General features: G+C 43.9%; 1 protein-coding gene across 1 annotated transcript in view; it reads left to right on the top strand.

Moving 5' to 3' along the window:
• The first annotated feature begins 335 nt into the window (after positions 1 to 335).
• The window catches only part of LOC115138914 (chromodomain-helicase-DNA-binding protein 5-like), a 37,655-nt gene continuing 10,882 nt past the window's right edge, over positions 336 to 27,108 (top strand). Inside the window, exons 1-24 of the mRNA XM_065000677.1 lie at positions 336 to 810; positions 12,333 to 12,484; positions 18,550 to 18,801; positions 18,920 to 19,038; positions 19,452 to 19,699; positions 19,806 to 19,897; positions 20,144 to 20,270; positions 20,430 to 20,596; positions 20,707 to 20,925; positions 21,124 to 21,330; positions 21,546 to 21,757; positions 21,974 to 22,105; positions 22,399 to 22,513; positions 22,608 to 22,799; positions 22,982 to 23,182; positions 23,297 to 23,434; positions 23,679 to 23,800; positions 24,103 to 24,276; positions 24,394 to 24,535; positions 24,748 to 24,997; positions 25,106 to 25,230; positions 25,428 to 25,695; positions 26,134 to 26,306; positions 26,527 to 26,701. Coding sequence (XP_064856749.1) covers positions 744 to 810; positions 12,333 to 12,484; positions 18,550 to 18,801; positions 18,920 to 19,038; positions 19,452 to 19,699; positions 19,806 to 19,897; positions 20,144 to 20,270; positions 20,430 to 20,596; positions 20,707 to 20,925; positions 21,124 to 21,330; positions 21,546 to 21,757; positions 21,974 to 22,105; positions 22,399 to 22,513; positions 22,608 to 22,799; positions 22,982 to 23,182; positions 23,297 to 23,434; positions 23,679 to 23,800; positions 24,103 to 24,276; positions 24,394 to 24,535; positions 24,748 to 24,997; positions 25,106 to 25,230; positions 25,428 to 25,695; positions 26,134 to 26,306; positions 26,527 to 26,701 — 4,069 coding nt within the window. The 5' untranslated portion in view covers positions 336 to 743. The remainder of the gene's footprint in view (positions 811 to 12,332; positions 12,485 to 18,549; positions 18,802 to 18,919; positions 19,039 to 19,451; positions 19,700 to 19,805; positions 19,898 to 20,143; positions 20,271 to 20,429; positions 20,597 to 20,706; positions 20,926 to 21,123; positions 21,331 to 21,545; positions 21,758 to 21,973; positions 22,106 to 22,398; positions 22,514 to 22,607; positions 22,800 to 22,981; positions 23,183 to 23,296; positions 23,435 to 23,678; positions 23,801 to 24,102; positions 24,277 to 24,393; positions 24,536 to 24,747; positions 24,998 to 25,105; positions 25,231 to 25,427; positions 25,696 to 26,133; positions 26,307 to 26,526; positions 26,702 to 27,108) is intronic.

Raw genomic sequence — 27,108 nt, 5'->3', positions numbered from 1 at the left:
CTTGTGTCAGCGAGCTATTTGCATCCTATATTTTAAAGTTTAAAGACGAATTACCCACATTGCCTCAAGTTTAATAATGCCAATAGATATATTAACTTGGCTTTATGATTCTTGCCATTGTCATAATAGCCCACGTTTCGTTAAAATACGCAAATTTGTCGATTATTCAAACCAAGTTGGATTTAGATGGTCTTACAACTGGATACATTACACTGCATCAAATCCATTTGAGACGAAATGCGAAGTGGGGGCTCAGGAGGGGATTGAGTGAAGTTTTTTCCCCATATCCTGGTGTAACCTCAATTTCTACAGACTTGCTTGGGAAAACGGGCAAAGAGACAGACGGGGGGAGATGCACACATTGACATTGCTACTTGCAGCACTGCATACGACTAGTAAAAGTGGTAACTAGGGGAGCATGACTTAACTAGTTGTGGTGAAAATTATGGGATGGATTGTCATGGCAACAGACCAGACGTCACAATCTGGGCATGTGTGTTCCAGTTTTGTCTCTTTCTTATTTTCAGACTGGAGGACTTGGATAGAGAAGAGTGTAAAAGGAAATACATGTTTTCCCACAAAAAGAGGGAAGTCATCATTCTTGAAAATATACAGATATACATTTTATTTACACAAGACCCAAATAATTATTTTCGGGGAGGCAATACGAGGTGAACAGTGGCGTTTTGAGGGTTAACTTTCAGTTAATTCTCAGGCAAGAGGTTTTTTGGTATGCGATAAAGATGCCTGGGTCGTTAAGCAATGAAGACGAGGGACAAGAGGACATGGATTTTGAAGACGAAATACCAGGTGAGCGAGTGAAGTAAGGTGGGGGGAGTTTCTGCCCGTCAGATATGTTGCGCTGCTACGCCTAGTTGAATGCGGGAAAAGGGCTTGTCGTACTATACGTTATAGGAGACAAGAGGGGTGGGGTGCAGTAAGCGTTTCAATTTTTGCACAACCCGTTGTTTTCCTCAGGGGCACATGTCCGCACTTGTCGCCACTGTGTCATCTTCAAATATGATATAGATAGACGAATGAAAAGCCACCATCTGTGGTACTGAAATGAGCCGGTCCGAGAAAAGGGGGACAGCCTACAATCCGTGCATTCTCGAGATTTATTTTTATTAAAAGCTCAGATGTTAGGCCACCGATCTCCATTTGACTTTGATTGCGATCAGCATATATCCTACATTTTTCTTATTAGAATTAGGCACATGCACACCATTTTATTTGTGCTGTTTTGAGGGTGCGCCCTTTTATTTTGCTGTTAGGCAACAATATAATATATTTGATATTTCCATTTGAGGTCAGAAGTTTCACTCCACATGCTGTGACAACTGAATAAAAGGTATACGTTATTACTAAATGAATGTCCATAGACTGTCCAACTCTCCCTGGTGATGCACCATCATCAAAATTGAACAGCTGTGTCCCAATTGTTTTGAAGCTCTTGTCCAATTGATTCGGTAGTGGCCACAAATGTGCTAGGCTGTGACTGAACCCACGTGTACCAGGAAAACACTGGTTAGGGCAACTGTCCTGTTGATAAGTCAAGTGTAATCAAACTGATTGTGGCTGTCAACCAGCACAATGGGTTGATACTCTCCACATACCCATCATACTAGTTAATTGCACATGCCATTTTCCACAATGGTGTCTTTGTGAGTTATTTAGCAGATACCCTCATCCAGAGCAATTTACAGTAGTGAATGCATCCAGTTTTATACCTTTTCATACTGGTTCACTGTGGGACTCAAACCCACAACCCTGGTTTTGCAAGCACCATGCTCTGCCAACTGAGCCATGCAGGACTACTGCTGTGTTAGTCTTTCACAGAATATGACTGAAACAAAACTAATAGGCCTGCACATTTTAATGCACTCAAGACCACGTGAATCCTCCAAAGTTAGAATGGTGAGAGCATGGTGGATGAAATCTGTAAACCCATCAACTCATGTGGTCATCTGCAACAGGACATGCCTCTTATTTACACTGCTAGTTAAAGAAGGAGGCTATGTGGCCCCTGAGCCTGGTTCATAAATCTCTCCATCCATGACTGTCAACCAGGTCATACATCTATGGGGAGCCAGTTGCTGAGCCAGGGGTGAGTTGATGAAGTGCCCTACAGCAAGTGCCTAAGTCAGGAGCCTGCCTGAACTACCATGTCAGTTCAGTAAATAGAATCAAACATTCATAGTTTTCTCATCCAGCTAGTGCCAGGCCCCAGATGATTTACTCCTGGATTAGCAGCCAGGGCAGACCAATATGCCCTCCTGCCCTCATAGCATTTGCATTAGCCTATTAGTGTGAAATGGTTGGCTGGTTATGGCACCAGTTTATCATGGTGCAAAAATGACATCGCGTTAGGCCCACCTTTGTAATGTATTGTTTTGTATGTTAAGTATTTTGCTTGAATTTCATGTTGTTTGCGTGTAAGTGTTTTATGCACTGTGGATAGTTGGGGGTTTGCATTTAGCCTGTCATTAATACCAAAATGCCTGTGTCTGAGCTTCTTTCTGATAGTAGCCTTTCGAATCAATACATGTACATTATTATGTTGCATTTATTTAAAAAAGTTTCCAACAACATTTCTGACTTTGGAACATACAGAAAAGGTTAATGAATGTAGTCATGGGTGTTATGGAGCAAACCGACTCACAAAGTCACTTTTTTGTGTTGGTACAATTTAGTAAAGAACTGGATCTTTAGAAGGGGGGAGAGCTCTGTGATTTCAGTACATGCAGTCTGACAGCTGCAACCTGAGGGATAAAGCAATGCATATCCCCAATAAGCAACAACTAGTGGTTAAAAAGGGAGGTAAATTGCCTACAAATAGCTATGGAATGTGTTAATAAATACATCTTGCTCCTATTATGTTCCAGTTGGTTCTTCATATGTTTTAGATTTATTTTCTCTGAGTGTATCAATCAGTTCTGTTCTATAATTGTGCATATAGCATCTTCCTAACCATGCATGTGCCTGATGCTTTGATGAGAATGTTCTTCATATAGACCCAGCCAAGCTTGACAGCAGTCTAATGAACTTCAGGATTGGCAAGGGCCCTCCACAAGCCATGGAGGGAGAGCTGAGGACCCACAGTACAGTAGCTTCTACTGTTTGCTGTCACAGCCATACACTCCACCACTCACTGCCTCAAACTCATTGTTGTCCTTCCCATTGTCCTGTTCTTGGTCATGTCACTAGCGCTGTCCCCGTGTCTCAGTTTTACCTTTTGCTTCTGCCTCTGGCATTTCTCTTTGTCTTGTTTCCTTTTGAAATGGTTTCGTCCTTCAATGAAATTGAAAGATTAGCATGGGCTTTTGTGTGCCTACTAAAGTCACCCCTGATTGGTGGGGGCTATTTCTGGAGACTCCAATGTGAAAGCTGACACCATTTTTGACCATCTGTGTGTGTGTGTGTGTGTGTGTGTGTGTGCGTGTGTGTAATGCTTACCCAAGTAAATGTGTGTTTTATGTGTTTACTCTGTCACACTTGTTACCACTGCATTTTTTGTTCAACTGCACATGTATGTTCTAATTACACTGTCATAATAATATACTGTGATCTCATAATATTTATGGTGCATGAAAAAGAATAGCAAATCACAAAGGAGCTGTAATGTTACATCAGCTGCCAGATTATACCCTGCCACCACCAGGCTTCTGCTGACTTTCCCTAAACTGACCCACAGTAGAGCTATCTCACTCACACACCATCACTCTGTACCCTTAGATCGAGACTGCACTGCCGCCATTTATTACCACTAACTCCCAAGACCCAGGAGCAGGAAAGTGAGCTCACAGTCAATGACTACTACTCTGATTCTATCATGAAGTCTTACAGTCCACAATTCAGAATGCTACACTATAACAGCATTTCCGCTACTAGAAAGACCAACATCAAATCAAATGTTATTGCTCACATACACATGGTTAGCTGATGTTATTGCGAGTGTAGCGAAATGCTTATGCTTCTAGATTCGACAGTGCAGCAGTATCTAACGGGGTAATATCTAACAATTCCACAACAAAACTTAATACACAAAATCTAGTAAAGGAATGGGATGAGAATATATAAGTATAAAATATACGGCTGAGCAGTGACAGAGCGGCTAAGATGCAATAGATAGTAAAGAATAGATAGAAAGGGATACAGTATACATTATATACAGTGAGGGAAAAAAGTATTTGATCCCCTGCTGATTTTGTACACTTGCCCACTGACAAAGAAATGATCAGTCTATAATTTTAATGGTAGGTTTATTTGAGCAGTGAGAGACAGCATAACAAAAACCAGAAAACCACATGTCAGAAATGTTATAAATTGATTTGCATTTTAAACCTTAATTTGCTTCTTATTGAGCCACTCCTTTGTTGACTTGGCCGTGTGTTTTGGTTCATTGTCATGCTGGAGTACCCATCCACGACCCATTTTCAGTGCCCTGGCTGAGGGAAGGAGGTTCTAACCCAAGATTTGACGGTACATGGCCCGTCCATCCTCCCTTTGATGCAGTGAAGTTGTCCTGTCCCCTTAGCAGAAAACCACCCCCAAAGCATAATGTTTCCACCTCCATGTTTGACGGGGGGGATGGTGTTCTTTGGGTCATAGGCAGCATTCCTCCTCCTCCAAACACGGCGAGTTGAGTTGATGCCAAAGAGCTCCATTTTGGTCTCATCTGACCACAACACTTTCACCCAGTTGTCCTCTGAATCATTCAGATGTTCATTGGCAAACTTCAGACGGGCATGTATAGGTGCTTTCTTGAGCAGGGGGACCTTGCGGGCGCTGCAGGATTTCAGTCCTTCACGACGTAGTGTGTTACCAATTGTTTTCTTGGTGATTATGGTCCCAGCTGCCTTGAGATCATTGAGAAGATCCTCCCGTGTAGTTCTGGGCTGATTGCTCACCGTTCTCATGATCATTGCAACTCCACAAGGTCAGATCTTGCATGGAGCCCAAGGCCGAGGGAGATTGACAGTTATTTTGTGTTTCTTCCATTTGCGAATAGTCGCACCAACTGTTGTCACCTGGTCTTGTAGCCCATTCCAGCCTTGTGTAGGTCTACAATCTTGTCCCTGACATCCTTGGAGAGCTCTTTGGTCTTGGCCATGGTGGAGAGTTTGGAATCTGATTGATTGATTGCTTCTGTGGACAGGTGTCTTTTATACAGGAAACAAACTGAGATTAGGAGCACTCCCTTTAAGAGTGTGCTCCTAATCTCAGCTCGTTACCTGTATAAAAGACACCTGGGAGCCAGAAATCTTTCTGATTGAGAGGGGGTCAAATACTTATTTCCCTCATTAAAATGAAAATCAATTTATAACATTTTTGACATGCGTTTTTCTGGATTTTGTTGTTGTTATTGTGTCTCTCACTGTTCAAATAAACCTACCATTAAAAGTATAGACTGATCATTTGTCAGTGGGCAAATGTACAAAATCAGTAGGGGATCAAATACTTTTTTTCTCTCACTGTACATATGAGATGAATAATGTAAGATATGTAAACATTCTTGAAGTGGCATTATTAAGGTGACTAGTGTTCCATTTATTAAAGTGGCCAATGATATCAGGTCTGTAGGTAGGCAGCCGCCTCTCTGCTAGTGGTGGCTGTTTTACAATCTGATGGCCTTGAGATCAAAGCTGTTTTTTTTACTCCAAGCTTTGGAGTAAATGCGTGTGAGGGTGCCTTTGTGTGTCCTAAGACATAAGTAGAGTGAGTTATAAACACCCTCTCAATGATGGGAGAAGCCTGAAGTTACTCTCTTCACATTTGCGGTCAGGGCACCATTAACTGGGTATTTCCATAAGGAGCCTGTCAGAGAGAGTGGCCTAATGTGTGTTCCTGTAAATGCTGGACTTCTCAGGAATGAGAGGGTCATGAATCTCCCTTCTAATGGAGCGGTCCGGTGGCCAAGACCTTGCAAGAAGGTCAGAGCGGTGCTGCCTGCCCGCCGTCCACGCTTCAATGTGGGCACAGTGTGCCAAGTGAGGCTGCAGTCTAGTTCAAACTGGTCCTGGTGCCAGCTGTCCTTTGCCACATGCCACAGTGATCCCCCTCATCACCCGGTATGAAGCAGCCACCTCTGGAAGGCATCACAGAGCATTAGAACAATAGCTGCCAGAACGCCAGAGGCTTCTCTCTGGGATCACACACTTAGATGTGGTGACTTAAATACATTTTTTACATGTGCAGACATAATGTGTTTGTCTCAATTGCATTGATGGTAGTGGCCATTTCTGGTAAACTTGGGTGGTAAATAATGGCGGGTTTGACATATCAGCAAGGAGGAGAATTAGATGTCTTGAGATGGAAACAGCAGATTTTCGCTCTCAACCTTCCTGTAGGTCTTAAATAAACAACTGCATTTCTTGTCATCTCAGCCAATTTTATCATGAGTGCATTTGAAAGAGCTGTAGCATTAGCTGAGTTGTCGTAATGATGACATGCCTGGCAGGCTGCAAACATAAAATTAAGTGTTAAATCAAATCTTTCTCTCTCAAAAGATAGTTAAAATTATTGACACCCCTGTTTTCAATACATTTCAATACCTCACTCTGCGAGGATAACAGCACTGAGCCTTTTTCTAAAATGTTTTATGAGTTGAAGAACACATTGGGTAGGGATCTTAGACCATTCCTCCATACAGAAACATTCCAGATCCTTGATATCCTTTGTTTGTGATTATGGACTGTCATCTTTAATTCAAACCACAGGTTTTCAATGGGGTTCAAGTCCGGAGACTGAGATGGACATTACATGTTGATTTTGTGGTCAATTAACAATTTCCTTGTGGATTTTGACGTGTGCTTGGGGTTATTGTCTTGCTGGAAGATCCATTTGCGGCCAAGTTTCAGCCTACTGGCAGAGGCACCCGGGTTTTTGGATAAATTGTCCTGGTACTGGGTAAAGTTCATGATGCCATTGACTTTAACAAGGGCTCGAGGACCAGTGACGCAAACTAGCCCCATAACATCAAAGATCCACCATATTTTACAATAGGTATGGGGTAATTTTCTGCTTATGCATCCTTATTTGAGGCCACTCAACACTGGTGTGCATGGCCAAAGAGCTCTATTTTCATTAAAGTTTATACAGTCTTTTTTGCTCATCTTTATCAAGGCTGCCAATAATTTTGAACCTGACTGTGGCTCAGACATGAAAGAGCTCCCAGTGTCAGTTACTGCAGACATGTTGACTTAATAACTATAGAGCTGGCACTACCCACACTTCATTTAAATACAATTACGTTGAACCAACATGGAATATACTTTGAATTGACACATACAGTACCAGTCAAACGTTTGGACACACCAACTCATTCCAGGGTTTTAGTAGCCACCCTTTGCCTTGATGACTTTGCACACTTTCATTCTCTCAACCAGCTTCATGAGGAATGCTTTCCAACAGTCTTGAAGGAGTTCCCACATATGCTGAGCACTTGTTGGCTGATTTTCTTTCACTCTGCGGTCCAACTCATCCCACACCATCTCAATTGGGTTGAGGTTGGGTGATTGCGGAGGCCAGGTCATCTGATGCAGCACTGCATCACTCTCCTTGCCTCTCCTGCATCACAGCCTGGAGGTGTGTTGGGTCATTGTCCTGTTGAAAAACAAATGTCCCACTAAGCGCAAACCAGATGGGATGGAGTATCGCGGAAGAATGCTGCGGTAGCCATGCTGGTTAAGTGTGCCTTGAATTCTAAATAAATCCTATTTCTTTCCTGTGATGGTCCTCATGAGAGCCAGTTTCATCATAGCGCTTGATGGTTTTTGCGACTGCACTTGAAGACACTTTCAAAGTTATTTGATCTTCATGACGGACTGTCATTTCTCTTTGCTTATTTGAGCTGTTCTTGCCATAATATGGACTTGGTCTTTTACCAAATAGGGCTATTTTATCTATACCACCCCTATCTTGTAAATACAACTGGCTCAAACGCATCAAGAAGGAAAGAAATTCCACAAATTAACTTTTAACAAGGCACACCTGTTAATTTAAATGCATTCCAGGGGACTTCCCAAGCTGGTTGAGAGAATGCCAAGAGTGTGCAAAGCTGTCATCAAGGCAAAGGGTCGCTAATTTGAAGAATCTCAAATATTAAATATATTTTGATTTGTTTAACACTTTTTTGGTTACTACATGATTCCATATGTGTTATTTCATAGTTTTGATGTCTTCACTATTATTCTACAACATAGAAAATAGTAAAAATAAAGAAAAACTCTGGAATGAGTAGGTGTGCCCAAACATGCACCAAATATGCACCAAATATGCACCATGCACCAAATATAACTGGTGTTTTACCATGAAACCGCTTGCTTACGAGCCCTTCCCAACGATGCAGAGTTTAAAGATAATAATCCAAATAAAATAGTAACACAAGAATAATACCAATAAATACGTGACTATGGAACTATGTACATGGAGTACAAGTAGATCATTGTGCAGAGGTATGAGGTATTTGAGGTAGATATGTACATAAAGGCACTCACGCTGGCACTGGTGCCAAGTGCCCCTAAGCCACTACTGTTTCTTCTTGAAATTAGAGAATAGTTCAAGAAACCAAATATTGTACAGTAAAGTGACTAGCCATCAGGATAGATAATGAGAGTGAAATATAGAACAGAGTAGCAGCAGCAAATAATGAGTGTAAAAGTGTGTCATTGTGCGTGTGTGTGTACAATGTGTTCAGACCCCTTTACTTTTTCCACATTTTGTTACGCCTTATTCTAAAATTGATTTAAATATTTTTTTCCCCCTCATTTTCCAGCCAATTGTGCAAGTTCTCCCACTTAAAAAGATGAGAGAGGCCTGTAATTTTCATCACAGGTACACTTCAACTATGACAGACAAAATGAAAAAAAAATCCAGAAAATCACATTGTAGGATTTTTAATGAATTTATTTGCAAATTATGGTGGAAAATAAGTATTTGGTCACCTACAAACAAGCAAGATTTCTGTCTCTCACAGACCTGTAACTTCCTCTGGAGGCTCCTCTGTCCTCCACTCGTTAACCTGTATTAATGGCACCTGTTTGAACTTGTTATCAGTATAAAAGACACCTGTCCACAACCTCAAACAGTCACACTCCAAACTCCACTATGGCCAAGACCAAAGAGTTGTCAAAGGACACCAGAAACAAAATTGTAGACCTTCACCAGGCTGGGAAGACTGAATCTGCAATAGGTACGCAGCTTGGTTTGAAGAAATCAACTGTGGGAGCAATTATTAGGAAATGGAAGACATACAAGACCACTGATAATCTCCCTCGATCTGGGGCTCCACGCAAGATCTCACCCCGTGGGGTCAAAATGATCACAAGAACGGTGAGCAAAAATCCCAGAAACACACAGGGGGGGACCTAGTGAATGATCTGCAGAGAGCTGGGACCAAAGTAACAAAGCCTACCATCAGCAACACACTACGCCGCCAGGGACTCAAATCCTGCCGTGCCAGACGTGTCCCCCTGCTTAAGCCAGTACATTTCCAGGCCCATCTGAAGTTTGCTAGAGAGCATTTGGATGATCCAGAAGAAGATTGGGAGAATGTCATATGGTCAGATGAAACCAAAATATAACTTTTTGGTAAAAACTCAACTCGTCGTGTTTGGAGGACAAAGAATGCTGAGTTGCATCCAAAGAACACCATACATACTGTGAAGAATGGGGGTGGAAACATCATGCTTTGAGGCTGTTTTTCTGCAAAGGGACCAGGACGACTGATCCGTGTAAAGGAAAGAATGAATGGGGCCATGTATCGTGAGATTTTGAGTGAAAACCTCCTTCCATCAGCAAGGGCATTGAAGATGAAACGTGGCTGGGTCTTTCAGCATGACAATGATCCCAAACACACCGCCCGGGCAACGAAGAAGTGGCTTCGTAAGAAGCATTTCAAGGTCCTGGAGTGGCCTAGCCAGTCTCCAGATCTCAACCCCATAGAAAATCTTTGGAGGCAGTTGAAAGTCCGTGTTGCCCAGCAACAGCCCCAAAACATCACTGCTCTAGAGGAGATCTGCATGGAAGAATGGGCCAAAATACCAGCAACAGTGTGTGAAAACCTTGTGAAGACTTACAGAAAACGTTTGGCCTCTGTCATTGCCAACAAAGGGTATATAAGAAAGTATTGAGATAAACTTTTGTTATTGACCAAATACTTATTTTCCACCATAATTTGCAAATAAATTAATTAAAAATCCGACAATGTGATTTTCTGTTTTTTTTTTCTTCTCATTTTGTATACCTATGATGAAAATTACAGGCCTCTCTCATCTTTTTAAGTGGGAGAACTTGCACAATTGGTGGCTGACCAAATACTTTTTTGCCCCACTGTATATATAAACTGAAATATCACATTTACATAAGTATTCAGACCATTTACTCAGTACTTTGTTGAAGCACCTTTGGCAGCGATTGCAGCCTTGAGTCTTCTTGGGTATGACACTACAAGCTTGGCACACCTGTTTTTGGGGAGTTTCTCCCAGGTTGGGAGGTCTTTTCAGGTCTCTCCAGAGATGTTCGATTGGGTTCAGGTCTGGCCTCTACCTGGGCCACTCAAGGACATTCAGAGACTTGTACTGAAGCCACTCCTGCATTGTCTTGGCTGTGTACTTTGGGTCATTGTGCTGTTGGAAGGTGAACCTTCGCCCTAGTCAGGTCGTGAGCGCTCTGGAGCAGGTTTTCATCAAGGATCTCTGTGTACTTTGCTCTGTTCACCTTTCCTTCGATCCTGACTAGTGTCTCAGTCCCTGCCGCTGAAATACATCCCCACAGCAAGATGCTGCCACCACCAGTCTTCAACCTAGGGATGGTGCCAGGTTTCCTCCAGACATGACACTTGGCATTCAGGCCAAAGAGTTCAATCTTGGTTTCATCAAACCAGAGAATCTTGTTTCTCATGGTTTGAATGTCCTTTGGGTGCCTTTTGGCAAAGTCCAAGCTGGCTGTCATGTGCCTTCTACTGAGGAGTGGCATTCAATTCTGCAGAAATGTTTTCGTACCCTTCCACCGATCTGTGCCACGACACAATCCTGTCTCGGGAGCTCTATGGACAATTCCTTTGACAGCGTGGCTTGGTTTTTGCTCGGACATGTACTGCCAACTTTGGGACCTTATATATACAGATGTGTTCCTTTCCAAATCATGTCCAATCATTTGAATTTACCACAGGTGGACTCCGATTAAGTTGTAGAAATATCTTAAGGATGATCAATGGAAACAGGATGCAACTGAGATCAAATTTCGAGTCTCATAGCAAAGGGTCTGAATACTAACATAAATAAAGTATGTCTGTTTTTAATTTTTAATACATTTGCCAAAAATTCTAAAAACCTGTTTTCACTTTGTCATTATGGGGTATTGTGTGTAGATTGATGAGGAAAACATTTATTTAATCAATTTTAGAATAAGACTGTAACATAACAAAATGTGGAAAAATTCAAGGGGCCTGAATGCACTGTATATGGTGTGTGTATATTTTGCTTTGCGTAGGGTCAGAGCAAGATAGAGTCAGCGCAGATAGTTTGGGTACTATTATTGACTATTGAGCAGTTTGACTATTTAGCAGTTTTGGGGGTAGAAGCTGTCTTGGAGCCTGTTGGTCTGAGAGCAAATGCTTCGGTACCGTTTGCCGGACACACGTGGGAAGATGCATCCAGCTTATCCAGTGGTGAATGGGAATGTATAGATAGACATTTCTATGGGTCTCTCATTGATAATGAACCTTGGAAGCACCTAGTGTCTGTGTGGCCCCTCTTGACTAGCCTGGCTAAATGGAGGATAAGTGGATTGCAAGCCAATGTTTGTGCTATGGAGACGGGGAACCCCTCCTCCCTACTCAGTGTCCCTCTGGGAGTGGTAGGCTGCAGGGCTAGTCTAGTGTTGGCTGGCTGATTGACTCTGATACATGTGCTGCATATTTCATGCCCTTCAGTCTGTGTTTGTGTGTGAGGAGGCACCGTGGGAGTGTCTCTTTATAGTGATGTACTGTCTACTGTCTAAGGCAGTCTCCCTGGCCCTGCTGTCTCTCTTACTCCTCTGTGACCCACTATGGCAGCATTGAAGTCTGGAGCACCGTTATACACTGTTGTCAGCATGCTTATATGTATACAACAATATTGAGACAACACAATTGACAGAGAACTAGCAGCCCACTAGGTTAAGGTTTGAGCCGTGCCTGGCCAACAGGATATAAGGTAAAAGGGGGAGGATGGTAAAGTGATGACTAACAGAAGCCCCATGAAATCTGTATGTGTTACAATAAGAGTCAAAGTTGTGAATACGTGTATCATGTGGTTCTGAAGGCCATGTTTGTGTTTGTGTGTGTCTAGATGAGGATGAGGATGGTCAGCGTAACACTGTCCCGCTCACACCTCTGGACAGCTTTTTCACTGACAACGACTCCCTCAAACAACAGAAGAAGAAGAAACCCAAAAAGATGAAGGAGGGCAAGATGCCCAAAGTCAAGAAGAGGAAAAAGGAGGTAAACTCTTATCAGATTACAATCATGTCATGCAGAATAACACAGAACCTCTAAAAAGCTACAGTAGATGTTGTGCCGTATACTGTAGTCCTTGAGCAGCCATTTATATTGGCTGGGATTGAACTCCGATTTCTTTACTGGGGTACAATATTTGGTTTCTTGGACTATTCTCTAATTTCAAGGAGAAACAGTAGTGTCTTTGGCTTAGGGGCACTTGGCACCAGTGCCAGCGTGAGTGCCAGTGTAAGCTGTGGGCTTTGAGTGCTAGTGTAGATTGTGGATCAGGAGAAGCGCCTGTCCCTGTGGCAGTCAAAATGGGCGGTCGGTCAGGAGTGCTAGAGCGTGTGCCAGTAGGTTCCAACAACAACACTGTGACAGAGCTATTCTGACAGCAGAACTCTACCAGGCATTAGTTCCTGGCATTCAGAAAACAAGCTTTAAACAGCAGCACTGAGCTGAGGCTCTCCACATACCACACCACCACCATATATCAAAACAGACAACAAACCACTCCTGCATTTTATTTGTTTCCACGACTGCTCCTTAGATTCTTGGCTATTTGAGGTTAACCACAAGTGTGCCTTGAAAGACATCATAGTGAAGTCAGGGGAAAATGTTTGGTGCAACACAGTGACAGTGAGCCGGAGTAAAGTGTTTGGTGTAAAACATCCCTCTGCCATTTGAGGGCCTTTTTTGTGTTGGCTTTGCGGTGCCTGTTTCACATTTGTGTGTCCCCTGCTTGTGTTCGCGGTTGATCAGTGTTCTGAACTGTGGCGGTGACAGAGCAGGGATGTCCCTGTCCAGGGCTGCCAGCTGCACTGTGAGGAGCTCTGGTGGCCAGTCTGTCACCGACCCTTTGGCTGGCCACGATAAACACTGAGCATTGGACCCCGCTGTGCTAATGAGGGGTCTCCCTGTCTCTTTCCTCTTTCTCACACACACTCTCTTTCTCTCCATACCGCTCTCTTTCCATGCTCAGTTCACAAGCTCTGCTAGACAGTACACTGTACGTGTTTATCAGGCAGCACTCTCTGTTAAGGGAAACCACAACTAGCTGTTATTCACTTACAATCTCTCCCCAAAGTCTACTGTCAGACATAGGCCACGGATCAATGGAGGTTACAGCCCTGTCAGTGGGCCTCTCTCCCCCAGGTCAGTCTCAGAGCTGAGAAAGCAAGCAGTGCTCAGACTCCCTCTAGCAGGGCCCAAGCACACACCACAGGAGAGCTGTTAGCACTGATGACTGGCTAGATCAGTTTTAAGGAGAGAAATCCCTTTAGGGGGACTGCAAGTTGATAGACAGCAGTGTCGTGTCCCCCCCCCCCTGTTGCACTGTACAATTGTACGCAGTTGGGTGTTTATGGTATCGTTAGGATGTGAAGTTTGTGTATTCAATCTGACATTCATTTCTTAAATAATGGTTGCACATTATACAATTAGTATGTACTAATTTAATTTAGTACTGAAACTAGATGCTGAAAAGAAATTAAGTTGATACCAAAGGGAAGTCGTTATATATAGGAATAAACCATTTGGTTATGCTTTAGGACTTTATTTATTTTTCATGATCTCCCAGGAGAGTCCTCCTCTTTCTTTCCACGCTGGTCTTATGTATCCTGTGATGTGTTTGTGTACCATTGAACCCTGTGTGTGCCGTCAGTGGTTGGGTTAAGTCACTTCTCTGCAGTTTCTCTCTCTAGATTAACGGAGGTTCTGCTTCTCTGCTTCTACTACTTCCACCACCCCTCCACCCTTTTTCATTTGGACCTCCCTCCAAACTCATTCTCTCTCCTTCTCTGTATGCATAAATGAGATTTGTCTAGACGGGCGCTGGAACACAGGCTCTGCAACCACAGGCCTCTGCATAACAAGCTCGTTATGCAAACGTGTCTGATTGGATGGCACTGTTTCATTGGCTGCTGCTGCTATAGAGTGAGGGTAAGAGAGAGAGGGGGAGCGAGAGAGAGAGCTCCAGACTCTGCACGGGTTGGTCGCCATGGCAACACAGACGGGCTGGCGGTGGGGTTGGCGGGCGCTGCGGCAACGTGAGCCTTTCCCCTGCGCCACAGAGCGAGACGCCTGCGAGTCTCTCTATGGATCCACACAGGCCTACTGTGCAACAGGCAACAAGCTCCACACAGCTCTTTCATGCACACACACACACACACACAAGCCAACGCCAGTGCTCACTCATACACTTTATCTATAAACGTTCATCTGTGTAGCCTTCCAGATGTTGCCATAGCGAGGCCATGGAGACAATACCTGCCCTAGTCTTATTGACTGTGGCTGGGAGGGGGAGATGTGATTGAGCAGCTGCTCAAGGTGTATGATGCTGTGTTGTTGCAGTTCTCTGTGTAAGCAGCAGCCAGTTTAGAGGTGAACAAGCCTCTGATCATTCAATAAGATATTCAATTGATGAAATGTGACTGACCACCTCGATTCCTTCTTATATAGTACAATTTGAAATGGTGTTTCTTACATTGGATAAAAGTAGAGACTCAGCTACAAAATGGTGTATAATACACTGCAGTTGAGGAACACTGGGAAAGTAATTCTGCTTTGAAAGTTGATACATTTGTAAGCACACTTTTTAGAAAATGGCCCTACTGGAGAGCTCTTCTTTGTCTACACCAATTCAGCATCATTCACACTCGCTTAAGCATTAGCCCCACCCATCTCTTTACAGATTTACATATGGGGCAATGTGATAAACATACTGAGTAAGGTATTGTAGTAAACAACCAAAGATTTCAAGACTACAGTGGAAAGTAGTAGCCTAAAATAAGGCAAAACTCAAGGTAAAAATTTGAGGTTGACCGATTATGATTTTTCAACGCCGATACCGATACAGATTATTGGACGACCAAAAAAAGCAGATACCGATCAATCGGCTGATTTTTATATATATATTTGTAATAATGACAATTGCAACAATACTGAATGAACAATGAACACTTTTATTTTAACTAAATATAATACATAAATAACATCTATTTAGTCTCCAATAAATAATGAAACATGTTCAATTTGGTTTAAATAATGCAAAAACAGTGTTGGAGAAGAAAGTAAAAGTGCAATATGTGCCATGTAAGAAAGCTAACGTTTAAGTTCCTGACAACATATGAAAGCTGGTGGTTCAATATTCCCAGTTCTTCAATATTCCCAGTTAAGAAGTTTTAGGTTGTAGTTATAATAGGAATTATGACGCGTTGACTATTTCTCTCTATACCATTTGTATTTCATATACCTTTGACTATTGGATGTTCTTATAGGCACTTTAGTATTGCCAGCCTAATCTCGGGAGTTGATAGGCTTGAAGTCATAAACAGCGCTGTGCTTCAAGCATTGCTAAGAGCTGCTGGCAAACGCAGTAAAGTGCTGTTTGAATGAATGCTTACGAGCCTGCTGCTGCCTACCACCGCTCAGTCAGACTGCTCTATCAAATATCAAATCAGACTTAATTATAATATAATAAACACAGAAATACAATCCTTTGGTCATTAATATTGTCAAATCCGGAAACTATAATTTCGAAAACAAAACGTTTATTCCTTCAGTGAAATACGGAACCGTTCTGTATTTTATCGAATGGGTGGCAACCCTAAGTCTAAATATTGCTGTTACATTGCACAGCCTTCAATGTTATGTCATAATTAAGTAAAATTCTGGCAAATTAATTACGGTCACACAGTTCGCAACCAGCCAGGTGGCCCAAACTGTTGCATATACCCTGACTCTGCTTGCACTGAACGCAAGAGAATTGACACAATTTCCCTAGTTAATATTGCCTGCTAACATTAATTTATTTTAACTAAATATGCAGGTTTAAAATATATACTTCTGTGTATTGATTTTAAGAAAGGCATTGATATTTATGGTTAGGTACATTTGTGCAAGGATTGTGCTTTTTACACGAAAGCGCTTTTGTTACATCATCACCCATTTGGCGAAGTTGAAGTAGGCTGTGATTCGATGATAAATTAACAGGCACCGCATTGATTATATGCAACGCAGGACAAGCTAGTTAACCTAGTAATATCATCAACCATGTGTAGTTAACTAGTGATTATGTTAAGATTGATTGTTTTTTATAAAATAAATGTAATGCTTGCTAACAATTTACCTTGCATCCACCAGGTTCTTTTGATTCTACACTCGTGTAACAGGTGGTCAGCCTGCCATGCAGTTTCCTCGTGGATTGCAATATAATTGGCCATAATCTGCGTCCAAAAGGGCAGATTACCGATAGTTATGAAAACTTGAAATCAGCCTTAATTTATTTGCCTTGCCGATTAATCGGTCGACCTCTAGTAAAACATACAATTTATCTAGTTCTAGGCCTATATCCCAATCTTAACTTTGGTGCAGGTCATGTTTTTCTTCACTTTACTCTCTCTGGTAAACACGTGTGTAAATAATAGGTCATGCGAACAAAATGCTATACCTACCCCCCAGCCACATCTAGCTAAATGGATGGGTCATTATTGTCTAGACATATATGCATGTTCATGAAATACAATAGATGGCCATAATCACCCCCAGATACACCTGGCTAACTTGATGGATCATGTAATCATCTGGCGAAGTGAAGTATTTTGTTTTGGCATGTAGCTAGTTAGCTAGCTAAACAATGAACTATAATCCCAACCCTTACCGTACAAATGGATTATCATAGCTAGCCACCATGCATGAAATGCTGTTGTGTGAATGAATATTCAGGTAGCTAAAGCTAACCAACTAACTTCAATGTTAGCTACTGTAGCTAGCTAACATTAGGCTATATATATAGCAATGCAAATAGCTTTAATATTACTACACAGATCATACACGTAACGTTAGCTAGTGAGCCAGAAAGCTGACGTTCGCTAGCTAATGAACAGTATGCTTTAACTTGCAATGAAAACGACTTTCTGACAAAATTAGAAACTTATAATATCTGAATATTTTGCTAGACTCTTACCCGTATACATGGTTTCAGTCTGCTTCACGGAAGACTGGAACCACTTTAACTAAGTAAGAGCTGTGTCGTTTCCGTTTTGTTTTGGAGCTACAGCTTGTTTGGCCCATTGTGTCAAGTCACTCTGGTTCTCACTGACCCTGTACATAAAGCAGTCCATCACAACTTTTCCCCACTGATCTTTGTCAATAGCGCCTGCTAAATTCAGGGGATCATTGTTGTTGAGAGCAGTAGCAACACTTTTGCATTTCTCCATGGCTAACATATTTTTCAAAAATCCACAGTAGCAAGGATTATCCATACATTTTAACCTTTATTTAACTAGGCAAGTCAGTTAAGAACAAATTCTTAATTTCAATGATGGCCTAGGAACAGTGGGTTAACTGCCGTGTTCAGAACGACAGATTTTTAATCTTACAACCTTTCGGTTACTAGTCCAATGCTCTAACCACTAGGCTACCTGCCGCCCCACACTGAGAAGCTCACGTTATAGGCAGACGTGGGCTACGTGGCAGACCAATTCGAACTCATCTCCCGGCATGTCCAGCCTATCCATTATCTCAGCCAATTGTGGCTAGTGGGAAGGTTCCTGGCTTTTTCCGTGGCTAAACCAACTAGGCTTGTAATTGAACCGTTTCATTCATATTTACAGATGGCATACACCTTTGTTATAAAGGCACATGAAAGTTCACATGTTCCAGAAGGCATTCCTGCCAAAAAAAAGCATTCTGATAAAAAAGAAATGTTTACGTTCAAATGCCTCTCCTGTGAAGTAGTGATGTGCGACATATGCCTAGCTTCCTGAAACGGTTACAAATGGTCATCATTATCCAAATGGTATGGGGGACTATTTTTCCTCTTGAAGTACAGACTGACATATGCCTAGTTTCCTGAAACGGTTACAAATGGTCATCATTATCCAGATGGTATGGGGGACTATCTTTCCTCTTGAAGTACAGACTCTGTATATTAGTGTTATTTGCTGACTCATTGTCTGTGCATCAAATGTCTCCTGGATGATTGACAGGCAGAGGCGGTGAGATTATAAGTGAAAGTAATGATAGTGTTGAGACGATAAACAATGTTGTATCTGTGTGTGTGACAGGGAGGAGGAGGTGGAGGAGTAGGAGGTGGTGGCAGTGACTTGAAGGAGCAGATCCCTGAGCGGGAGGATGACCGTCCACTGCAGGGTCCAGAGATTGGCTCAGAGAGCGAGAGCAGCACCTACGCCCCTACCACAAAGAAGAAGAAGAAACCTAAGGATAAGAAAGAGAAGAAACCCAAACGGAAGAAGAGAGAAGAGGAGGAGGAGGATGACGATGATGATGATGATGACGAAGATGATGAAAATAATAAGGTACAGTAAGAGTGCCTCTGTTAAAACATCTCTGTCTAGTTTGATATGTATTTGATATTATTTGGGGCCTTTGTGGATTTATAGACTGAACTCTTACTTCAGTGTTGTTATGCCCCAGGAGCCCAAGTCGTCCAGTCAGCTGATGCAGGAGTGGGGTCTGGAGGATGTGCAGTATGGCTTCACAGAGGAGGACTATACAACCCTCACCAACTACAAGGCCTTCAGCCAGTTCCTCAGGTACTATACATGTAGGATCATCATTTACTGCCTTTCTTGTCTATGGATGGCTGTCATGGCTGTGTAGCTTAGTTGTAGTTTGAGTATATCCAAATAAAACTGTATAGAGATACTGGAGCAGTGTGGTGAACACTGGACTGTTTGTTAGAGAGAGAGAGAGATGTTGTGGCTGTGTGTGACAGCCTGGAAGCTCAGAGACTGAATGCATTGACCGAGTATCTCAGAGAGACCAATGTGCCGAACCACAAGACATTGGTTGACAAATCACAATCAAAGTACTCACACAACACAGGGGGGACATCACACAGATGGGTCACCACTAGTTCTGGTGATTGTTACAGTATATAATTAACTAAGAAAATAACAAGATAGTAAGATTACAGTGTTCTTTCTCTTTCCCTGACTTTCCTCAGGCCACTTATTGCCAAGAAGAACCCTAAGATCCCCATGTCAAAGATGATGACAGTGTTAGGGGCCAAGTGGCGAGAGTTCAGCGCTAACAACCCCTTCAAAGGCACCTCTGCAACTGCTGTGGCTGCTGCGGTGGCTGCTGCCGTGGAAACGGTCACCGTTGCCTCACCCACCTCTGTCAAAGAGATCACTACACTGTCAAGCTCTCAGCCTGGGCAAATCAGAAAAGCCAAAACCAAAGAGGGAAAGGGTAAGGGCTGTCATTAAATAATTCTGTATATCAGTATGTATTGAAATGTACTAATAAAGTACCCTCTATACCTCTCTGGCCTGTGCTGGATGTTGTTGTCCTATAGGGCCTGGGGTTCGACGGAAAACAAAGACTGTAAAGGAGGTAAAGAAAAAAAGTAAAGGGAGGAAAACCAAATCAAAGAAGAAAGCATCCTCGGTAAGGTTTGGTGCGGCACGTCTTATTTCTTACCTTCAGTCACATAACTATGACTTGAGAAGATACAGTAGATTGTTCTTCCCACACGCAGGTATGGATGAGGTACAGTGTGTGTGCTTATTGTCTTAGTTATACAGCACCCAAAATACTAATTTTAGGGTTTTATGTCCAAACTTGTGTGTGAACATTATTGGCTCTCATTGCTGATTGACTGTGTGGTTGTGAATGACTCGTGTCTGTTGGCAGAGTGAGGAGGACTTTGGGCTGGAGGAGTCGGACTTTGATGATGTCAGCATCCACAGTGCCTCGGTGCGCTCTGATACCTCAGGGAATGCCAAGAAGAAAGCCCGGAAGGGTCGGAAAAAAAGGAAAAGTATGCGATGTCCGTTATCTACACTAACCAGTTCCACTAGTTTATACTGTATATCTTCCTACCTTTTCATAACTCTCATAACCTAATGACTGTTACTGCTGTGTGTGTGAAGACACAGACTACATTAACTTTTATCTGTGTTTCCTGTCTTGTGTTCAGGAGAGGATGGGGATGGCTATGAGACAGACCACCAGGACTACTGTGAGGTGTGCCAGCAGGGAGGGGAGATCATCCTGTGTGACACCTGTCCCAAAGCCTATCACCTGGTGTGTCTGGACCCTGAGCTGGAGAAAGCTCCCGAGGGCAAGTGGAGCTGCCCCCACTGTGTGAGTAGTACACCTTAACCTGGACTATCACTAAACACAACAGAAGTACATCATCCCTATCACATTGTAGAAAAATATACATGATCACTATCCCTCATCTGTGCATTCAGGAGAAGGAGGGCATCCAGTGGGAGGCCAAAGATGATGACGATGAGGAAGAGGAGGTTGCGGTTGAGGAAGAGGACGACCACCTGGAGTTCTGCAGAGTGTGTAAAGACGGAGGGGAGCTGCTGTGCTGTGACACCTGCCCCTCCTCCTACCATATCCACTGCCTCAACCCTCCACTGCCTGAGATACCCAATGGGGAGTGGCTGTGCCCACGCTGCTTGGTGAGTGACAAGTTCTCCCACCAGTCAGTGTGATGATCCAGTTGATGAACCATGTTATTTGTGAGAATGCACTTGGCTCTCCATTATTAAAATAGACTGCTGGAAACAAAATGAAAATGTCATTCTCTGTGCAGGCTCCCAAGAGAGAACAGAGAGATAATACCATGCTGTCTCACACAACTCTCTTTTCCCCTCTAGTGCCCACCTCCAAAGGGGAAGGTACAGAGAATTCTCCACTGGATTTGGGGGGACCCCCCCTTACCAACTGAGGTGCCCCCTGTCCCCGATGGAGAGACTGTGGACCCGCTGGTAAAGCCCCCCCTGAAGGGCCACCCGGAGAGGGAGCTGTTTGTCAAGTGGGCTGGTCTCTCCTACTGGCACTGCTCCTGGGTCAGTGAACTGCAGGTGAGACACACATTTGTCTGTTTGACTGCTGCTGAGGGGTTTGCCAGTGTTTGAAAGTAAGCCATGGTCAAATATACTGGCTTACTCTCACTTTAAAAATCTAGCTTGCAGAAGTTACAAGACTCTACATTTGCTACAGCATATTGTCACAAATACGACAAGAATTTTCTGCAGCATCGTTGGTTAAGCCATGGTCTTGTTTGTGGTGTGTGCAGTTGGAGCTGTACCACGCGGTGATGTACCGTAACTACCAGAGGAAGAACGACATGGACGAGCCCCCTCCGTACGACTACGGCTCTGGGGAGGAGGAGCTGAACAACGAGAAGAGGAAGAGTAAAGACCCAGAGTACGCTGCCATGGAGGAGAGATTCTACCGCTACGGCATCAAGCCAGAGTGGATGGTCATCCACAGGATCCTCAACCACAGGTGCCCACCCCAGACACACACACCTTCCTCTCCCTGTCGGGACATTCTCTCCCCCAGACTCACGCTCAGCACTTGATATACAGTGGAATAAACTAGAGACAGGAATCTCAACCATACATTTTTGTCCCAGGTTTGAAATATATAATTGCAACCTTTCCTTTTGTATTCTGAAGCTCCCAGAGTTGTGATTGTCATTGTTCCTTGCGTTCTCTACAGTTATGATAAGGATGGGGATGTGCACTACCTGATCAAGTGGAGAGACCTGCCCTATGACCAGTGCACCTGGGAGGTGGATGACTTTGACGTCCCTGAGTATCACAACGCCAAACACTCCTACTGGGACCACAGGTCAGCTCAGAACTCACACTTTTTTCTCTCTCTCTCTCTCAATTCAATTCAAGGGGCTTTATTGGCATGGGAAACATATGTTAACATTTCCAAAGCAAGTGAAGTAGATAATATACAAAAGTGAAATAAACAACAAAAATGAACAGTAAACATTACACTCACAGAAGTCTCTCTCTCTCTTTCACTGTATCTCTCTTTCTCTCTCTCTTACGCATGCACATACAGACAAACATATTTCACACGATTTCACAACCTGAGTAGACTGTTTGTTGACGTCTCCTGTGATTTGACAGGGAGCAGATGATTGGTGACGACCAGCGCCCTTTAGTGGTGAGAAAGGGAAAGAAGGGCAAAGAGGAGGAGAAGAGGAGGGAGAGAGAAATCCCTCCTAACGCTCCAATCATAGATGTGAGTGGGAATCATTACTAGGGACTAAAACATACTGTACTATTGGCTTAACAATAAGCTGATACACCTTTGGTTGTTCTTTCCCCGTCACTAGCCTACCATCAAGTTTGAACATCAACCGTGGTACATCAATGCCACTGGGGGAACCCTACACCCGTACCAGCTGGAGGGGTTGAACTGGCTGCGGTTCTCCTGGGCACAGGGCACAGACACTATCCTGGCAGACGAGATGGGCCTGGGCAAGACTGTCCAGACCATCGTGTTCCTCTACTCACTCTACAAGGAGGTGGGTGAGGAGGACAGGCTCATATAGGAAAAGGGGTCTATTTGTTTATTAATGTTCCATGACATTATTAAGTAAATACAATACACAATAGAATCAGTAGTGATGAAAGTAATGCAATATCTGTTGTGTATATCATCAAACAGTGTCCTTAGTCATGACTGAAACATGTCCTCCCCTCTCAGGGTCACTCCAAAGGGCCATACCTGGTCAGTGCCCCCCTGTCCACCATCATCAACTGGGAGAGGGAGTTTGAGATGTGGGCCCCAGACTTCTACGTGGTGACCTACACTGGGGACAAAGAAAGCCGGGCGGTCATCCGGGAGAACGAGTTCACCTTCGAGGACATTGCGGTCAAAACAGGCCGCAAGGTCTTCCGTATGAAGGTATCCCCATAAAATAAAAATGTATTGAATCTCAGTAAACATCGACAAGCATGTCATTTACAGGCCAAAGGAGAGTGGTGGTCATATATAGACTTTCTGTTTTGGTCTTGACAGAAAGACACGGCCATCAAGTTCCATGTGTTGCTGACGTCTTATGAGCTAATCACCATCGATCAGACCATTCTTGGCTCCATTAACTGGGCCTGTCTAGTGGTGGACGAGGCCCACAGACTGAAGAACAACCAGTCAAAGGTAACCCACCTCAAAGTAAACCAATGCATTCATCAAATGGATGTAATTTTTTTTTTTTTGTCACTGGTGAATGGTAAATTGGCTAATAGTGTTTCTTAAGGTCCAAATTCTGATTTCTTTACAATCTATGATCAGTATCTTATCTATCTCCTCTCTTCCAACATCATCAACCTTGCATAGCATTATGACTCAACTCTATTTGTGGCTTGGTTGAGTGTCTAATGTCGCTGTCACTGTTCCACAGTTTTTCAGAATTCTCAATGGGTATAAGATCTACTATAAGCTGCTACTGACTGGCACTCCATTGCAGAACAACCTGGAGGAGCTGTTTCACCTGCTCAACTTCCTCACCCCAGAGAGATTCAAGTAAGAGCTGTGCTGTACTTCCTCCTGTGGCCATCCATTAGCCTGGCAGCCTGCCTCTTGGTCCTCTTACCTGCTGCAGTAGCAGACACTAAAGACCTAATGCTGAGGGAGATTCAATTGTTACCACAGTGTTCTCCTTTCAAATCCCGGCATACTAAGGCTTACAGTACAGCCTAAAGCCATGGCGGACACTTAAGCGTCAGTTGCTCCTCTTAACATCGACTGGAACAAATGGGGATTGTGCCGTCTTTAAATGGTGTCTATAAACGGTTTTGCTGTGTCTGTGCTCGCTCTGTGTGCAGTAACCTGGAGGGGTTCCTGGAGGAGTTTGCAGACATCTCCAAGGAGGACCAGATCAAGAAGCTGCATGATCTGCTGGGCCCACACATGCTCAGGAGACTGAAGGCTGACGTCTTCAAGAACATGCCTTCCAAGACAGAGCTCATTGTACGAGTGGAGCTCAGCCCCATGCAGAAGTTAGTTAGTCCTCTTCTAGTACTTTTCTGTTGAACCTCCCATTGTTGTATAAAACCCCTTCAGAGTGGTTCCCCCAGGCCTAATCCCGCTTTTCATGTTTGACCTCTGACCCACAGGAAGTACTACAAGTTTATCCTGACGCGGAACTTTGAGGCGCTCAACTCCAAGGGCGGGGGCAACCAGGTGTCCCTGCTCAACATCATGATGGACCTGAAGAAGTGCTGCAACCACCCCTATCTGTTCCCCGTGGCAGCTGTGGTGAGGGAGGGAGGAGAGATGGGATCCCTCCGGGTAGAGGGAGGGAGGAGGGAGGGAGGGGAGGAGACAGGGCAGAGGGGGTAGACCATGCTAAGGCCTGCGGGGAGGGACTGATGTTTCGGAGGAACTGTATTTCTAAATGTGTGTATTTCTGTCTGTGTGTGAGGGGCTGTGGCCTCTTGTTGGGTTATTTGCTCATTGTGTATACGCAGGAGGCACCAGTGTTACCCAATGGCTCTTATGATGGGAACCAGCTGGTCAAGTCCTCAGGCAAACTCACCCTGCTCCAGAAGATGCTGAAGAAACTCAAAGATGAAGGACACAGAGTTCTCATCTTCTCCCAGATGACTAAGATGCTGGATCTGCTTGAGGACTTTCTGGAATACGAGGGCTACAAATATGAACGCATTGATGGAGGCATCACAGGGGGACTACGACAGGAGGCTATCGACCGCTTCAACGGTGAGTTACGCTGCTGTTCTGTCTTTCTCCAGCAGGGAGCAGCACAAACAGCACTCACACTCGCGTACTCACTCACTCATTGACTGTGTTCCTTGATTCTTACTGCAGCACCGGGTGCTCAGCAGTTCTGCTTCCTCCTCTCCACCCGAGCTGGAGGCTTGGGCATCAACTTGGCCACGGCAGACACCGTCATCATCTACGACTCAGACTGGAACCCTCACAACGATATCCAGGTACTGTGGGACATGGTACCGACTAACACAGGCATACTGTACATACAGTATACTGTCTTCTGAATGCATTATAACCCTCACAGTGTTATCTCGTTCTATTTGTCTTCCTCCTTGACTCCCTGTTATGTTTCTTTATTTCTAACTCTGTAACTGTCTCTGCCGCTCTCGCTTTCCCTCCCTCCATCTCTCTGCTGCAGGCATTCAGCAGGGCCCACCGTATAGGTCAGAATAAGAAGGTGATGATCTATCGCTTTGTGACGCGAGCTAGCGTGGAGGAGCGCATCACCCAGGTGGCCAAGAGGAAGATGATGCTGACCCACCTGGTGGTGAGGCCCGGCCTGGGCTCCAAGACCGGCTCCATGTCCAAACAGGAGCTGGACGACATCCTCAAGTTCGGCACCGAGGAGCTCTTCAAGGACGAGATGGAGGCAGCTGCACGGGCCATGGGTTCGCATCAAAAACTCTGTAAGAATAATGGTACGCACACTGACTACACTGTGTCACAATATAAAGCAATCAAGCTTCTAAACGTGCCTCTATTTTCAAGCAAGCTGCTATAGTTATGAACACACAGCCAAAGAAAGGTATAGTGTGCCACTCGTGTTACCAGAGGTATAACAAGAGCAGTGGGCTTCAAAGTTGGGGTCGCGGGGGAACTGCAGTGGGGTCGACAAATAAATAACTGAGTAGGGATTATTGTATGGGATCAATATACAATTCACCCCATGGGTTTAGCATTTCTGTTTGAAAAGTCAGACCTGTTTTGCTAGGAACATATAGTCGTTTTGAACTGAACATTAAACCAATTAGCATTTTTCTAATATTGTCTCTAGATTTGACATGAATGTAAAGTAAACCAGCCTGTATCCCCCTGATATATTGTGATACTTGTGTTTACTCCAGGGGACATAAAGGATGGAGATGAGGGCAGTGTCATTCACTATGATGACAATGCCATCTCCAAGCTGCTGGACCGTAGCCAGAATGCCACGGAGGACACTGAGATCCAGAACATGAACGAATACCTCAGCTCCTTCAAGGTGGCCCAGTATGTTGTCAAAGACGAGGACGCAGAGGTGAGGACACACACTAACACACTCAGTCAGCATGGGCGTTGCTATGTCTAGGATTGGCTCTGTTATGTATTCTCAAGTGTGTATGTGTGAGTATTTTAGCAGTCTCTTCATTGTATTCTCATTGATTACCAGTGTTTATTCAGTAGTAGCTAACCATTTAGTTTACCCCGGAGTATCCTTGTTCAGTATTCTTACGTTGTGTGCATGTGTGTGTGTTCAGGAGGAGCCCCAGCGGGAGATCATTAAGCAGGAGGAGAATGTGGATCCAGACTACTGGGAGAAGCTGCTGAGGCACCACTATGAGCAGCAGCAGGAGGACCTGGCCCGCAACCTGGGCAAAGGCAAACGCATCCGCAAGCAGGTCAACTACAACGACACGTCTCAGGAGGACCAAGGTTTGCCTCATACTGTACTGTACACTCTGGCCTGCTATTCTCTTCTTCTTTAAAGGGATACTTCAGGATTTTGGCAATGAAGTCCTTTATCTACTTCCCTAGAGTCAGATGAACTCGTGGAAAAATGGATCCATGAGTTCATCTGACTCTGGGGAAGTAGAAAAAGGGCTGCATTGCCAAAATCCTGAAGTATCCCTTTACTGTAACAGTAATGCTATGCTTATTGGTCCCCCTCCTTTTAGAAAACATTTGAGTGAACTTAGCATCACTCTAGAACAGTGGTATTCAAACTTTTTCAGTGGGATCCCCATTTGTTTTGGCCAGAATTTCTGGGGACCCCATTTTTTCCCCAATAATTTTGCGTGACCCCACCCCAAATCTAATGACACAACCTTACAATCGGTAAA

The sequence above is a fragment of the Oncorhynchus nerka genome, linkage group LG2, assembly GCF_034236695.1.
Source record: "Oncorhynchus nerka isolate Pitt River linkage group LG2, Oner_Uvic_2.0, whole genome shotgun sequence".
Taxonomy (NCBI): domain Eukaryota; kingdom Metazoa; phylum Chordata; class Actinopteri; order Salmoniformes; family Salmonidae; genus Oncorhynchus; species Oncorhynchus nerka.
The sequence above is the reverse complement of the archived record's forward strand: the minus strand, read 5'-3'. Positions and strand labels throughout refer to the sequence as shown.